The sequence below is a fragment of the Pelodiscus sinensis genome, chromosome 3 (assembly GCF_052426305.1).
Source record: "Pelodiscus sinensis isolate ZL-2025 chromosome 3, ASM5242630v1, whole genome shotgun sequence".
NCBI classification, from domain to species: Eukaryota; Metazoa; Chordata; order Testudines; family Trionychidae; genus Pelodiscus; species Pelodiscus sinensis.
In genome coordinates, this window is record NC_143054.1 from 46,660,947 (window position 1) to 46,675,016 (window position 14,070).

The 14,070-nt window shown below is 39.6% G+C and overlaps 1 protein-coding gene across 4 annotated transcripts in view; it reads left to right on the forward strand.

The window, feature by feature from the left end:
- The window catches only part of PRIM2 (DNA primase subunit 2), a 219,443-nt gene that overhangs the window by 180,195 nt on the left and 25,178 nt on the right, over window positions 1–14,070 (forward strand). For all 4 annotated transcript variants that reach the window (XM_075923673.2, XM_075923677.2, XM_075923676.2 and 1 more), the window contains 2 exons: window positions 7,927–8,053; window positions 9,743–9,825. In XM_075923673.2, coding sequence (XP_075779788.1) covers window positions 7,927–8,053; window positions 9,743–9,825 — 210 coding nt within the window. The remainder of the gene's footprint in view (window positions 1–7,926; window positions 8,054–9,742; window positions 9,826–14,070) is intronic.

The following is a 14,070-nucleotide window of genomic DNA, read 5'->3' on the forward strand; positions in this document are numbered from 1 at the left end:
GAGGACGGCAGGGGCCACGTGGCAGACCTCTGGCCAGAGGTCTGAGAAGGGCTCCTGCCTCGTGACCTTAGCAGCCTGCGTCTGCTTTAAGGGGGCTCGGGTACCAGGAAGTGCGGGAACTGACTGCGGCTACAGAGTCTCCAAGCGGCCACTAGGGCTTTTTTCCGTTTAGCCTACTTTTCCGCAAAACATCTTAGCTGCCTGTCTACACTGGCACTCTTGCGCAAAATCATTTCCGCAAGAGGGCTTTTTCCTGAATGGGAGCGTCAAAGGATTTGCGGAAGAAGCACTGATTTCGGACAGTAGAACGTCAGTGCTCTTGCGCAAAATCAAGCGGCCAGTGTAGACAGCTGGCAAGTCTTTGCGCAAAAGCAGCTGCTTTTGCGCAAAGTCTTGCCAGTCTAGATGCACCCTCAGATTATTTCTTGATTCACCCTGACTAACCAGTTAAATATCAAAACTCCAGACCTCAGGAAAATGGTACCTCTGATATGTTACCTTAAATTCTCTGAAATAATTGTGCAGTGTTAGGAATGTTACTTTGTGTGATATTTCACTCTGGGCCACTACTGTATAATGTATGAAAATTATTCAAATGATCCTACCTGCTCCATTTCCACAGTTTACAAGAATCTAAGGGACCAACTAGTCCAGGTCAAAGAAACCTCTGGTGTTCTGACTGCACACAATTCATCGGAGTTAGCCAGTGGCGGGCTGTCAGATGCTCTGTTTCCTTGAGTGTCCATAGGCACAGAGCCCCACGGTTTCCAGTCAGTGGGAGCTGCAGGAAGCAGTATGGGCTGGACCGTTGCTTCCTAAAGCTCCCATTGGCTGTGCCTGTGGACGTTCAAGTAAATTAAGTGTCAGGAAGCCTGCCACTGACTGACTGATGAACACAGGTAACCCGTATAGAATCATAGAGCTGGAAGAGACCTCTGGAGGTCATTAAGGCCAGACCCTTTCCCAAGGCAGGACCAATCCCAACTAAATCAACCCAGCCAGGGCTTTGTCAAGCCAAGACTTAAAAACCTCTAGGGATTGAGATTCCACCACCTCCCTAGGTAACCCTAGGTGTACTGTCCCCTGATCTAGTCTGAACTCCTCTGTACCACATAGAATTTCTCCAAAAAATTTCTAGAGATATCTTTTAGAAACAGTTCAATAATTTAAAAATTGTCAGGGATGGAGAATCTAATACAACACTTGGTAAATAGTAAATAACCATGGAAACAGTCACCAATAACAGTTTGTCTTGTTTCTGATCTACTTTGTGTGGCTTCAACTTCCATTCATTGGATCATATTATACCGCTCTGCTATACTGAAGAGCCCATCATTAAATATTTATTTCCTGTGTAGGTACCTATAGACTATAATCAAGTTATCCCTTACCATGTTCTTTTAAGCTTAAATAGATTGAGCTCACTATAAGGGCATGTTTTCTACACCTTTAAACATTCTCCTAACTCTTCTCTGAAATCTTTCTGATGTATCAACGTCCTTTTGGAATTTTGTCATCTGCAAATTTATCTGTAATGATTATAATATTTCTTCTGTATCATAGATAAAGATGTTATAATATGAGGCCAGTGGAGTCCTTGGGAGGGAGAGGATTCTGGGAAACGTGTCCATTCAGTGATTATTCCCTCTTTATTTTATTATTTTGAGATCTGTTATTTGTCCTTTTTAAAATTCATTTAATATGTTCCATATCAGTTGTATATCATTGTAATTTTAAATCAGAATGTCATGTGGTACCGTGTTAAATGTTTTACACAAGTCTAAATAGCACTCCATATTTCAAACTTGAAATCTCTTTTAAAAAAAAAAAAGAAATCAAGTTAGTTTGAGTCTATCTGTTTTTAATCACCATATGTTGACTGGCATTAATTAAATTACCCTCCTCTTGTTCTTTATTATTCGAATCCCTTATCAGTCATTGTCATATCTGGTATCGATGTCAGACTGACAAGCGTATAATTACCTACCTAGTTCATTCCATTGATTATTTTTTTAAATTAGCACATTAGCCATCTTCCTCTCCTATAGAACTCCTATAGGGTTCCATAACTTAATGAAAATCAAATTAATGATCTAGCTCTTTTAAAACTCATGAATGCAAGTTATCTGGATTTGGTGATTTTTAGTAACTTCTATTTAACGTATTATAGATATGATAGTGGAATGGAAATAATGTTATCACCATTTGAGCGCACTGCATTGTCTTTTTTTCAAATAAAATAAAATATTTATTGAACATGTCTGCCTTTCCTGTTGTTACAATTCAACCATTTCTGTCTAGGACTGGACCAGTTCTGTATCAGAATTCTTTTTGTTCCTAATATATTTTAAAAATTCCTTCTCATTGTCCTTTGCTAGCCACAGATTTTTTTTTAAAATATTTTTTTTTGCTTGCATCCCTTGGTTTCTCTTATCAATTTTATACAATTCCTAACTCTGATTTGTATTCATGACCATCAGCAGCTTCTTTCTTCCATTTACTATATGTTAGTTTTTCTTTATTTTTACAGCTGTCTTCACTTCCCTTCTAAACCCAGGTTGGTTTTTAAACCAGCACAGCATTCTTCCTCAGTTGTGAGATTTTGGCTTGTTTGGGACATCTAGTGAAGAATTCTTATAATTCACCTTTTCCTAGTTAATTTCTTCCTCCTTGTTGATTTGACTCATAATTGTTTTCATCTTTGTGAAATTAACCTAATAAAAGCAGCAAGCATAAATATTACTGGTATGGGTTTTATTTTACTTGCACATTCTAAACGTGATCGTATCAGGTTGACTTGTACCTAAGCTACAGTTAACTTTTACTTCTGTGATCACTTCCTTTTTATCAGTGAGGACAAAGTCTAATACAGAATTCACCCATGTTGGTACAAGACTTTTTGAGTTAGGAAATTCTTACCTATAACGTTGAGAAATTTCAAGAATGTTTTGAAATGGCAGCCTGAGGCTTCCAGCATATGTCACTCAAGTTGAAATGTTCTATGATTATGCTGTTTTTTCCCCTACATATTATATATTGATGTGTAAGAAATCAATGATCCTGTTCACTTGTGTGATTTGGTGATCTATACGAGACACCAGCAAATACCCTATTTTTATGCTTAATTTATTAAGACCAGTGATCAATAAGCATTCAAGTTCATAAACTTCCGCATTCTCAGTGACTAGGAAACAAGTAATGCCAGTCCTCCTCTCCTTTTCTCTCTCTTGACTCTTCCTAAATAGGTTATAATAATAATATGTTAACATACCTGGTTTCAATAATAGCAATTAGATCAACTTTATGGTCATAAATTTGTTACCCATGCTACTAGCCTTAGTATTTAGACAGTCCAGAAATTTCTCTTCTTCATGTCTTTTGGTTTCTTGATTAATTTGATTCTCAACATCTCAGATTTTGTGCTGAGGATTCATGTCTTCCCTCTTCCCTCAAGACTGAAGGGAAAAACAACTGAGGAGAGTTGGAAGTATTTCAAAGGGACGTTGTTAAGGGCCCAAAAGCAAACAATTCCGCTGTGTAGGAAAGATAGAAAATATGGCAAAAGACCAGCTTGGCTTAACAAGGAGATCTTGCACGATCTCAAAATAAAAAAGGAGTCATATAAAAAATGGAAACTAGGACAATTAACAAAGGAGGAATATAGGCAAGCAACACGCGAATGCAGGGGCAAGATTAGAAAGGCAAAGGCACAAAATGAGATCAAACTAGCTACAGGCATAAAGGGAAACAAGAAGACCTTTTATAAATACATTAAAAGCAAGAGGAAGACCAAGGACAGGGTAGGCCCACTGGTTAGTGAGGACGGAGAAGCAGTAACAGGGAACTTGGAAATGGCGGAGATGCTCAATGACTTCTTTGTTTCGGTCTTCACCGAGAAGTCTGGAGGTGTGCCTAACGTAGTGAATACAAGCAGAGAGAGGGTAAGTTTAGAAGATAGGATACACAAAGAACAAGTTAAAAATCACGTAGGAAAGTTAGATGTCAGCAAGTCACCAGGTCCTGATGAAATGCATCCCAGGATACTCAAGGAGCTGATAGAGGAGGTATCTGAGCCTTTAGCTATGATCTTTGAAAAATCATGGCAGACAGGGGAGATTCCAGAAGACTGGAAAAGGGCAAATATTGTGCCCATCTATAAAAAGGGGAATAAGAACAACCCAGGAAACTACAGACCGGTCAGTTTAACGTCTGTCCCAGGGAAGATAATGGAGCAGGTAATTAAAGAAATCCTATGCAAACACTTGGAAGGTAATAAAGTGATAGGGAATAGCCAGCATGGGTTTGTGAAGAACAAGTCATGCCAAACTAATCTGATAGCTTTCTTTGATAAGATAACGAGCCTTGTGGATAAGGGAGAAGCGGTGGATGTCATATACCTAGACTTTAGTAAGGCATTTGATACGGTCTCGCATGATATTCTTATTGATAAACTAGGCAAATATAACTTAGATAGGGCCATGATAAGGTGGGTGCATAATTGGCTGGATAACCGTAGTCAGAGAGTTGTTGTTAACGGTTCTAAATCCTGCTGGAAAGGGATAACAAGTGGAGTTCCTCAAGGGTCTGTTTTGGGACCCGTACTGATCAATATCTTCATCAATGATGTAGATATTGGGATAGAGAGTACGCTTATTAAGTTTGCAGATGATACCAAACTGGGTGGGGTTGCAACTTCTTTGGAGGATAGGGACATAATTCAAAATGACCTTAGCAAGTTAGAGAAATGGTCAGAGGTAAACAGGATGAGGTTTAATAAAGAGAAATGCAAAGTGCTCCACTTAGGAAGGAACAATCAGTTCCATACATACAAGATGGGAAGCGACTGTCTAGGAAGGAGCATGGCGGAAAGGGATCTAGGGGTCATAGTGGACCACAAGTTGAATATGAGTCAACAGTGTGATGCTGTTGCAAAAAAAGCAAATATGATTCTAGGTTGTATCAACAGGTGTGTTGTAAGCAAAACTCGTGAAGTCATTCTGCCGCTCTACTCTGCACTAGTTAGGCCTCAGCTGGAGTACTGTGTCCAGTTCTGGGCGCCACATTTCAAGAAAGATGTGGAGAAATTGGAAAGGGTACAGAGAAGAGCGACAAGAATGATTAAAGGTTTAGAGAACATGACCTATGAAGCCAGGCTTCATGAACTGGGCTTGTTTAGTTTGGAAAAAAGAAGATTAAGGGGGGACATGATAGCGGTTTTCAAATATCTAAAAGGGTGTCACAAGGAGGAAGGCGAAAATTTGTTCCTCTTGGTTTCTGAGGACAGGACAAGGAGTAATGGGCTTAAAGTGCAGCAGGGGAGGTTTAGATTGGACATTAGGAAAAAATTCCTAACTGTCAGGGTGGTCAAATATTGGAATAAATTGCCAAGGGAGGTGGTGGAATCTCCCTCTCTGGAGATATTTAAGAACAGGTTAGATAGACATCTGTCAGGGATGGTGTAGACGGAGCTTGATCCTGCCTTGAGGGCGGGGGCTGGACTCGATGACCTCTCGAGGTCCCTTCCAGTCCTATTATTCTATGATTCTATGATTCTTTTACCCTCCCTTTTATTATAAATCAAACCCCCACCTGACTAGTTGAATCAGCTTGCTCAAAGGAGATTGGTCTTCCTTCTACTTAGATGGAAACCATAATCCGCATGGTCTTCTCTTATCATGGAAGGTGCATTAACACTCCACAAAACTAAATTTGTCTATCCTGCACAAATTACCTAGCCAGTGACTCTCTTCCAGAATTTTCTTTATTATCTTTTATTCATGGGTCAGGAAGGATGTCAGAGAACACTGAACATAGAACGGCCATACTGGATCAGACCAGCAGTCCATCCAGCCCAATATCCTATCTGCTGACAGTGGCCAATACCAGATGTCCCAGAGGGAGGGAATACAACAACTAATCCTCATGTGATCCCTCTCCTGTCACCCACTTCTAGAGAAACAAAGACTAGGGTCACCATTCCTACCTATCCTGGCTACTAGACATTGATGGACCTAACCTCCATGAATCTATCTAGCTCTTTTTTGAACCCTGTTAAAGTTCTAGCCAAGGACTGTTCCTTGGACATTATTCTTCTTATTTATGTGTGTCATTTTATGTATGCTTAAGTCATCTTAAGACTTTCCTGAACTCCTCTCTTATCTGTGAGATACCCCACAGTTAAGTGAACCATGATCCTGGCCCATAGATGTCAGAAGCCTGTGAAATCTCAGTGACATTTTTATTTCTTGGCTCCAGAAAGGTAGCATATTCTCTTATTGTCTGTCTGTTCCTTGTAGAGTGTTCTTGCATTGTGCAGAGTGTTGAATTTCCAACAAGAATCATCTTTCTTCTTTGGGCAGTTGAACTCTTTTGGGGTAAGCTTGTTTGTTTTTTATTTAGTTTTGGCTTTTTACAGGTGAGATGTGTCATGGGCATCTCTCCATTCCCTTGGACCTGGTGGATCTTTCAACGTGTCTCCCGTAGCTTCCATTTTGAGGGTTTGGTGCTGATTTGAAATTTCATAGAATCATAGAATACTAGGACTGGAAGGGACCTCGAGAGGTCAACGAGTCCAGTCCCCTGCCCTCATGGCAGGTCCAACAAATTTCCTGCTGTGTGGAATTCCTTCTGCTTCTCTCTTCTGGTGGCCATGTTCTGGTGGCATGGCCATGGTCTCCAACCACGTAAAATGCATGACCTCTTGCTTTTAGTGGTTATAAACTGCTAGGCTACGTCTCTGATTTCCTCTGCTCCATTCTACCTTGACTCTAAAAACGCCTCTGTTTCTATTATTCTCAGTAACATCTTACTTTGCCTCTTCAATCCAAGAATATTTTCTTCTAGCACTGCCACCAATTTGTACTTCACGCATAGTAAATCTTCTGTCTTTAGGCAGGAAAGATGACATGATGCAGCTGGTACAGTTCACCACAGTTATTCTATTTCTGGTCATCTTGATACCACATGTAGTGCTGAATTTGGAATGCAAACCCCCTCACATCCTTCCTATAACTCCCTTTGAAACTCCTTTTGTAGGTGCCTCTGCAGATCTTGAGATCACCCACAAAGTGACTTTTACACTATATCTTTGCTGCTTACCTCAGCTTGCCACCAGGAGTGAAGAACCGCTCAGAGACTTCAGACTCTCTCTGATTTCCTCTGTCTCCTTTCTGGCCTGCTCCATTCTACTTTGAATCTACTGGTGTTTCCCAAATCTAATTGTCTAGGAATTAGAATTGACTAGAATTGTCTAGGTCTGATCTAAGGTCCAAGGGCTATAGCCTCACAGTCTTTAACAAGGATGTTGATCAGGGAATGTCTCCATAGCAGTTAAACACCCATGGTTGACCTCGGTCAGTTAATCTTTCTCTCTCTCTCTTCCCTCCCCCCCCAAAACAAACATAGAATGCTAGAACTCTTGAGGTCCCTTCCAGTTCATCAGGTTCAATCCCCTGCACTCACAGCAGGACCAAGCACTGTCTTGATCATCGCTGACAGAAGTTTATCTAACCTTCCCGTAAATATCTCCAGTGATGGAAAAACAACAAGGAGTCCAGTGGCACTTTAAAGACTGACTAATTTATTAGGGTATCAGGGTATAAGCTTTCATAAGCTACCGCTCACTTTCTCAGATGCTGAAAAGAGAGAAAAAAATGGGATACAAAGATGGGAGTGTGATATCAGTGCTAATTAACTTAAGAGGGGATATGGAGATTCCACAACCTCTGTTAGCAATTTATTCCAGTGCTTAACCACACTGACAGGAAATTTTTCCTAATGTCCAACCTAATATCTTGGTTTCATCATTCTCCATTTTTCTCCATTTGCACGACAGGTATTTTTTATAGTATTTCATCCTATAGAGTAGCTGACAAAACATGCAGTTCATGTGCAAATAATCTGTGTTTAAATATTTTTACCATTCAGTTTGACAAAGGATATGCCTACAGCATCCGCCATAGCTATGGGAAAGAAGGCAAGAGGACTGATTATACACCATTCAGCTGCATGAAGATAATCCTCTCCAATCCACCTAGTCAAGGGGATTATCATGGTGAGTATTTATAACTGACATGTTCAGAATGTATGGAACCCAGAAGCTCTGGAAGAGACCTGGGTAGATGAGTGTATTACAGGCAGGAGTTACTAGTTCGTAGCTTGTGCCAATCATTGCTACCAAGCCAGTGCTCTATTACTTTTCTGGTGATTTGTCTTATTACTGAACTAGGTCAGGCAAGAGAAATTTGTACAACTGTAATTCAGTATGGCTTCTCTCTTTTTTTTTTTCTTCCTGGTTTTCTTTTTTACACTTTTCAGTTTGTTTTATAAGTGTCTTAGAAAACAGGCCCTGAAGTTTCTCACAGCTCTACTTTGAGTGGCTAACAAACTCCAGTATTATTATGCCTATTTAGTTTTGAATAGGATAATCATTCAGCAGTACTGTTCAACTTTGAATCTCATGGTTTTAGTCTGTTTAATAAGTTAAGATTATATAAAAATTTAATATATCGACTTCACATATTTCTGTAAATCTGACCAATCCTTGGTATAGAATGATACATAAAACTCTCATGTAATAGTCTTTGTGCTTTCTTGTACATTAGCATTGGTACTGTGTGAAACTTAATTTTTCAGCAGAGCTTGGGCAAAAATTTTCAATTACCTGACAGCTAGTAAAGATTGATTCCTTTACATTAAGTTTAATAAATGTTAACACTTCTCCCTGTGCAACATTTTCTGGAGAACCTTCTGTTTCTAGAGTAGTCCTTTTATCCACTCCTTCGTCCTAAGTTAATTTGAAAAGACTATGGCAGATAAGTAGTGTGTTGGACTATTCATCCAGCTGGGCTGCTATGTGACACACTGACTGTGTGTGTAGTGCACTGCATTCCAGGGGGATGCTTTCAAAAGTTCCTAAGGAATTGTAGGCATTCATTCAATAGGAATTGTGCTCTTCAATCTCTTAAGACTGTGTTTTCCTATTTTATTTGGCCACGGAACCCTTTTTTAAAAAACCCCAAAAATGCCAGGGGAAACTGGTCAACCTGGAAAAAGAAAAAAAACACCAAACCCTTACTTTCACGTTGCAGAACCCCAGAGTTCTGTGGAGCACTATTTGGGAAACACTGCCTTTGGATATGTCTATATTGCAGATGAAAGTAAGCCTCCAGCCTGTTTAGATAGTTTGTGCTCAGTGAGCTAAAATAGCACTGTGAAAACTTTGCTACCTATTCTGTGTTTTGATTTGCGGTGGGGGGGGGGGGGGTGAGAATTAGTTTTAGCCTCTGTTAGTGCTGCAGTGGTGGGATTCTTCAAGATATTTTTTACAATGGAATAAATATTCTTGTGCCATTCTTCCCTTTTATTTTAGTTTTCCTATTGCTTGTGTGTGTGCCCATCACAGCCTAACGTTACCTTTTGTATTTGAGTTTACTTCACATGTGACAAAGTGATAGCTGTTTTGTGACTGTTTATGCTTGTTAAAAAGGAACCTAATTTAAAACAGTTTTCCATTCAACAAATGTGAATCTTGGTCTGCTTATGTTGTTAGTGCTTTATGTAACTCTTGAGCCTGTAATACCCTGATAACTAGAGTAAAGCAGTTTTACACATGGGCAATTAACTTCTTTATTAATAAGCTGATAGATAATTAAGAACAGCTTAGTTAGCACAATAATACACTTGAGAGACTAAGTCCTGGGTAAGTAATCTTGTTTGTGTGCTTGTTTTTTTCCCTTGTCAGGGTGCCCATTTCGCCACAGTGACCCTGAGCTGCTGAAGCAGAAGCTCCAGTCATACAAGATTCCTCCCACTGGGATAACTCAGGTAGGGCATATTCTGTTTGCACTCCTCAGTAATGAGGAGTCAGGCACTGCCTTTCAATTTAATTTAATATCCACGTAGCAATGCACAGTACAACTTGTCAGCATATCTTTCTTCTTGTAAAAGAAGAGAATAATGCTTCTCTGAATTATTACTTTTGCTGGCAATGTTTTTACCAAGCAGCTAAATGGAATTTTAACTTTTTTTTTTAAAACTTATTGTAGTGGGGATGGTGAGGGATTTAGCACTGTTTCTTTTAAGTTAATTTTACTGCAATTTATTATTAAAGATTCCTATTGAAGGTGGCAGTTAATGGTAACATTCTTTTTTGAATACTGTTTTGTAATGTTGTCTGAAAGTGTGAAAGTTATAATGTTGTGTAGTCAGTGGAAATTGTGATGTGGATTAGTCACTATGCTATGTAATATAAAATGCTAATAATCCATTAGTTCCAAAATATATGTGTTTTAAAATGCTTCATTGTACTGAACTATTTTAATCAATAAAAGTACATTATGCTGTTTTGCAAAATTTTATCAAGATGTCAGTACTTTCTTAAAAGCAAGCATTAATAAAGTATTGCAGAAAACCTGATGTAACCAAGAGATGATGAAGGAATAAGGATGTTTTGATATTGGGAGCTAATTTCTTACACTGTTAGACTGGCTGAGGAGTTGGTTGTGTAAAAGGACAACTATTACCCTTACTGCGGGAAGCCAAATGGATCACAAAGCTTAACAAAGAACATTTTTAAAAAATGTACTTTAGATGGCCAAAACCTATTTTAAGGCTGTAGCCAACAGAAAATATTTTTCTTCCCTCATGAGTGAAAGGTAAAGCATCTGATATACACAGGTGATTGAACTATAGGTGGAAAATTTGAAAGCCCTATTGAAATCAACAAACAGTCCTGTGGCACCATTGAACTTAGTCTTTCTTGGATGCCTGCTGAAGAAACAATCAGTGTATTGATTAAATATCAGTGATCTATAGTATTTTTATGCAGGAATACATATGCTTATCCAGTTCTGGAAGGCCCCAAACTATTGGTCCTGTCTCCTGTTGTATATTTACTTTTACCTAGATTCATAAAAATAAATGTCCCCAATGAAAGATGTCACCCTGCAAGTTGCAAATCAATAGCCAGCCATCTTTCTAGCATCTGTTCAGTAAATAAAACATTACAGTGAAACCTTTGTTATCTGGCACTCTGTTAACCAGAAAACTTTAACCGGCATTGCCCCCAGCCACAATATTGTCACATGTTCAGGCACACAGGCCTGGCTTGGTTTACTGTGATTGGCTTAAAAAAAATTATTTAAGAAGTACTAATCTTGAACTCAAAATAGAAATGTGAGTCCGACTGCCTCACACTACAAAACTACCAATATTAAAAATGTAAGTTTTACTAGTATTGTCCATTGGTTTTTCCTAGGTTGATGGGGACCCTCAGATAACTGGAATGTCCTAATCCCTGAGCATGCCGAATAACACAGATTTTACTGTATTTACTTGTCTTAAGCACCTCAGTTATTAGCAGGGCTCGCCATGCGCATATCAGGTGGCGCCGGCTGTGCCGGCTTGCAATCTACTCGCCACAAGCGAGTAGATTACATGATTTGTCAAGCCCTAGTTATTAGTGATGCCTTCTTTGAGACAAACACCTACAAGACCTTTTTCAAACATCTTAAAGGTAAAATAACCACTCGTGGAAGTGAAGAAACAGAGCCAGATTAATACCCAGAAGTCAGCTATTACAGGACAGGCCCAACAAGGAAAATAACAGACCACCACTGGTAATCACTTAAGCCCCCAGCTAAAACCCTTCAGTGTATCATTGACAATCTACAACCTACCCTGGAAAATGATCCCTCACTCTTACAGACTTTGTGAGATAGGCTAGTGCTTTCCTACTGACAGCCCCCTAACCTGAAGTAAATACTCACCAGCAGACACACAAAACACCACAGAAACATTAACCCAGAAATCTATCCCTGCAACAAACCCCATTGCCAACTCTGTCCAAATATCTATGCCAGTGACACCATCACGGAACCTAACTACATAAGCCAAACCATCAGGGGCTCCTCCACGTTCACATCTTCTAACATGCTATATGCTATCATGTGCCAGCAATGCCCCTCTGACTATATATTTGCCAAACTGGACAGTCTCTGCACTAAAGGATAAATGGACACAAATCAGACATCAAGAAAGACAACGTACAAAACCCAGCAGGAGAACAATTTGACTTCCCTGGACAGTCAGTAATGGATGTAAAAGCAAGTCATCCTTCTACAAAACCAGATTACGAAGATAAACAGCAGTGCTGCAATTCATTTGCAAATTTAACATGACCAAATTAGGACTGAATAAGGCTTTAGATTGGTTATCTCCCTACAAATGGAATTTTCCTTCTATTGGTATTCACACCTCCACATCAGCTGCTGAGAGAGAGCCCTCATCCACCCGGAGTGAATTGACCTTGCTAATACTGATTCTACGCTTGATAAGTAACTTTTCTCTTTTGACATACTAGTACTAGTACAGGCTGAACTTCTGTAGTCTGGCATCTCTGGGACATCACTGGTGCCAAACCAGAGAATTTGCCAAACCATGGGAAGTCAGGATTGTCTAGCAGCATTACCAAGTCTTCCACTGTTTAGTGGACTCTTAGAAGACATTTGGAAGTATACCCCATGATAGGTGGACATCCGGCTAACTAAAATCATGCCAAACCACAGATGTTGCTGAACCAGAGTGTGCTGGATTAAGAGGTTCAACCTGCAGATCCCTGTCTCTGTAATTTCCACTCCAATGCATGTGGTGAAGTGGTTTTTACCCACACTAGATTATCCCCAAGAAATCTGTTAGTCTTTAAGGTGCCATAGGCCTGCTTGTTGTCTTTTTATATGCTTCAAATCTTGGTGCTGGTTGAGATTTTTCCACGATCATTGGAAATGGTGAAAAGCAGACACTTTAGTGGATCGTTAGTGTATTTTGATGTGGTATATCTGGGATTGATCCTGTATACTTGGATGAGCGGATAGTATATTTATATTCATCATAGTCCCATAGCTCGGGTACGTCATATGTGTTTCCTAAATTAGGAATTCGCTTCATTGAGGTAGTACAGGCAGTCCCTGGGTTACGTGGATCCGACTTATGTCGGATCCCTACTTAAGAACGGGGTGAAGGAACCCTGAACTAGCTGCGCCTTCCCCCCCCCCCCCCCCAGCAGACCGCCGAGACGCGCTGTGGCGCTCCCGCCGCCCACGTCCTCTGCGGTGAGAAAAACTGCTCCGCGTCTCCCTGGTTTGCTGGGGGGATCCCTGCAGCAGACCAGAGAGATGCGGAGCAAAGTTGCATCGGACGCGGGCGGCGGGACCACGGCACGTCTGGCCTGTATCCACTATCAACAACTCTCTTGAAAGTTTCCTAATGGTTAATAATTATGCTAATTTGCTTTTAAGTAGCCTTTTCACTTTTAGATCTCAAAATTCTTTGAGCAAAGATAAGTATTCTTATTCTCATTTTATAATTTAGGGAAACTGTGACTGATGATAGGTGAAGTCATTTCCTCATAGTCATAAAGCAGGATAGTGGCAAACTCAAAAATAAAAATAGTATCTCCTTAATATAATCAGTGACCTATACATTAGACCATGCTACCCGCCTCATTTTAAAACAATAGTTTTATTTAAAGTCCTGTTGCTCCCATTCTACAGGAGAAATTCATGCAACAATAATGATTTTGAGCCTACATGCTTGTTTTCTTATAACTAGCTTTTTATATTAATGCAATCTAGATGTACTGTTCTCAAGGCTTGTCTACACTATTTTGTATCACTTTATATTTGCAAACTGTTATACTGTTTTTATTATAGTTATAATTTTATTTTAAAAGTAAATTTGCAGAAATATGCTATACTACCATAAGACACATTTATACTGATGTAACTGCATCCACACTAGGGATTGTTTAATTAGGTAAAAAAATCACCATGCTTGCTGAAGAAGATTTGTTTTAAACTAATTTAAAACTGTAAACAAGGTGGGTAGGCAGTTCCTACCCATTGCTGGAGTTCAGAGGTAGGAATGGAGTCAGAGTCTAAAAATACCATATTATTTACTAGTGTGATGAAATTTCATCTAGGAAAAAAACCATTTTCAGTAGGGAAGAATACCAATAGCCAGTGCTTTTTTTGTGACGATATGGCCTGGAACTTGTACCGTTGCCTATTTTCC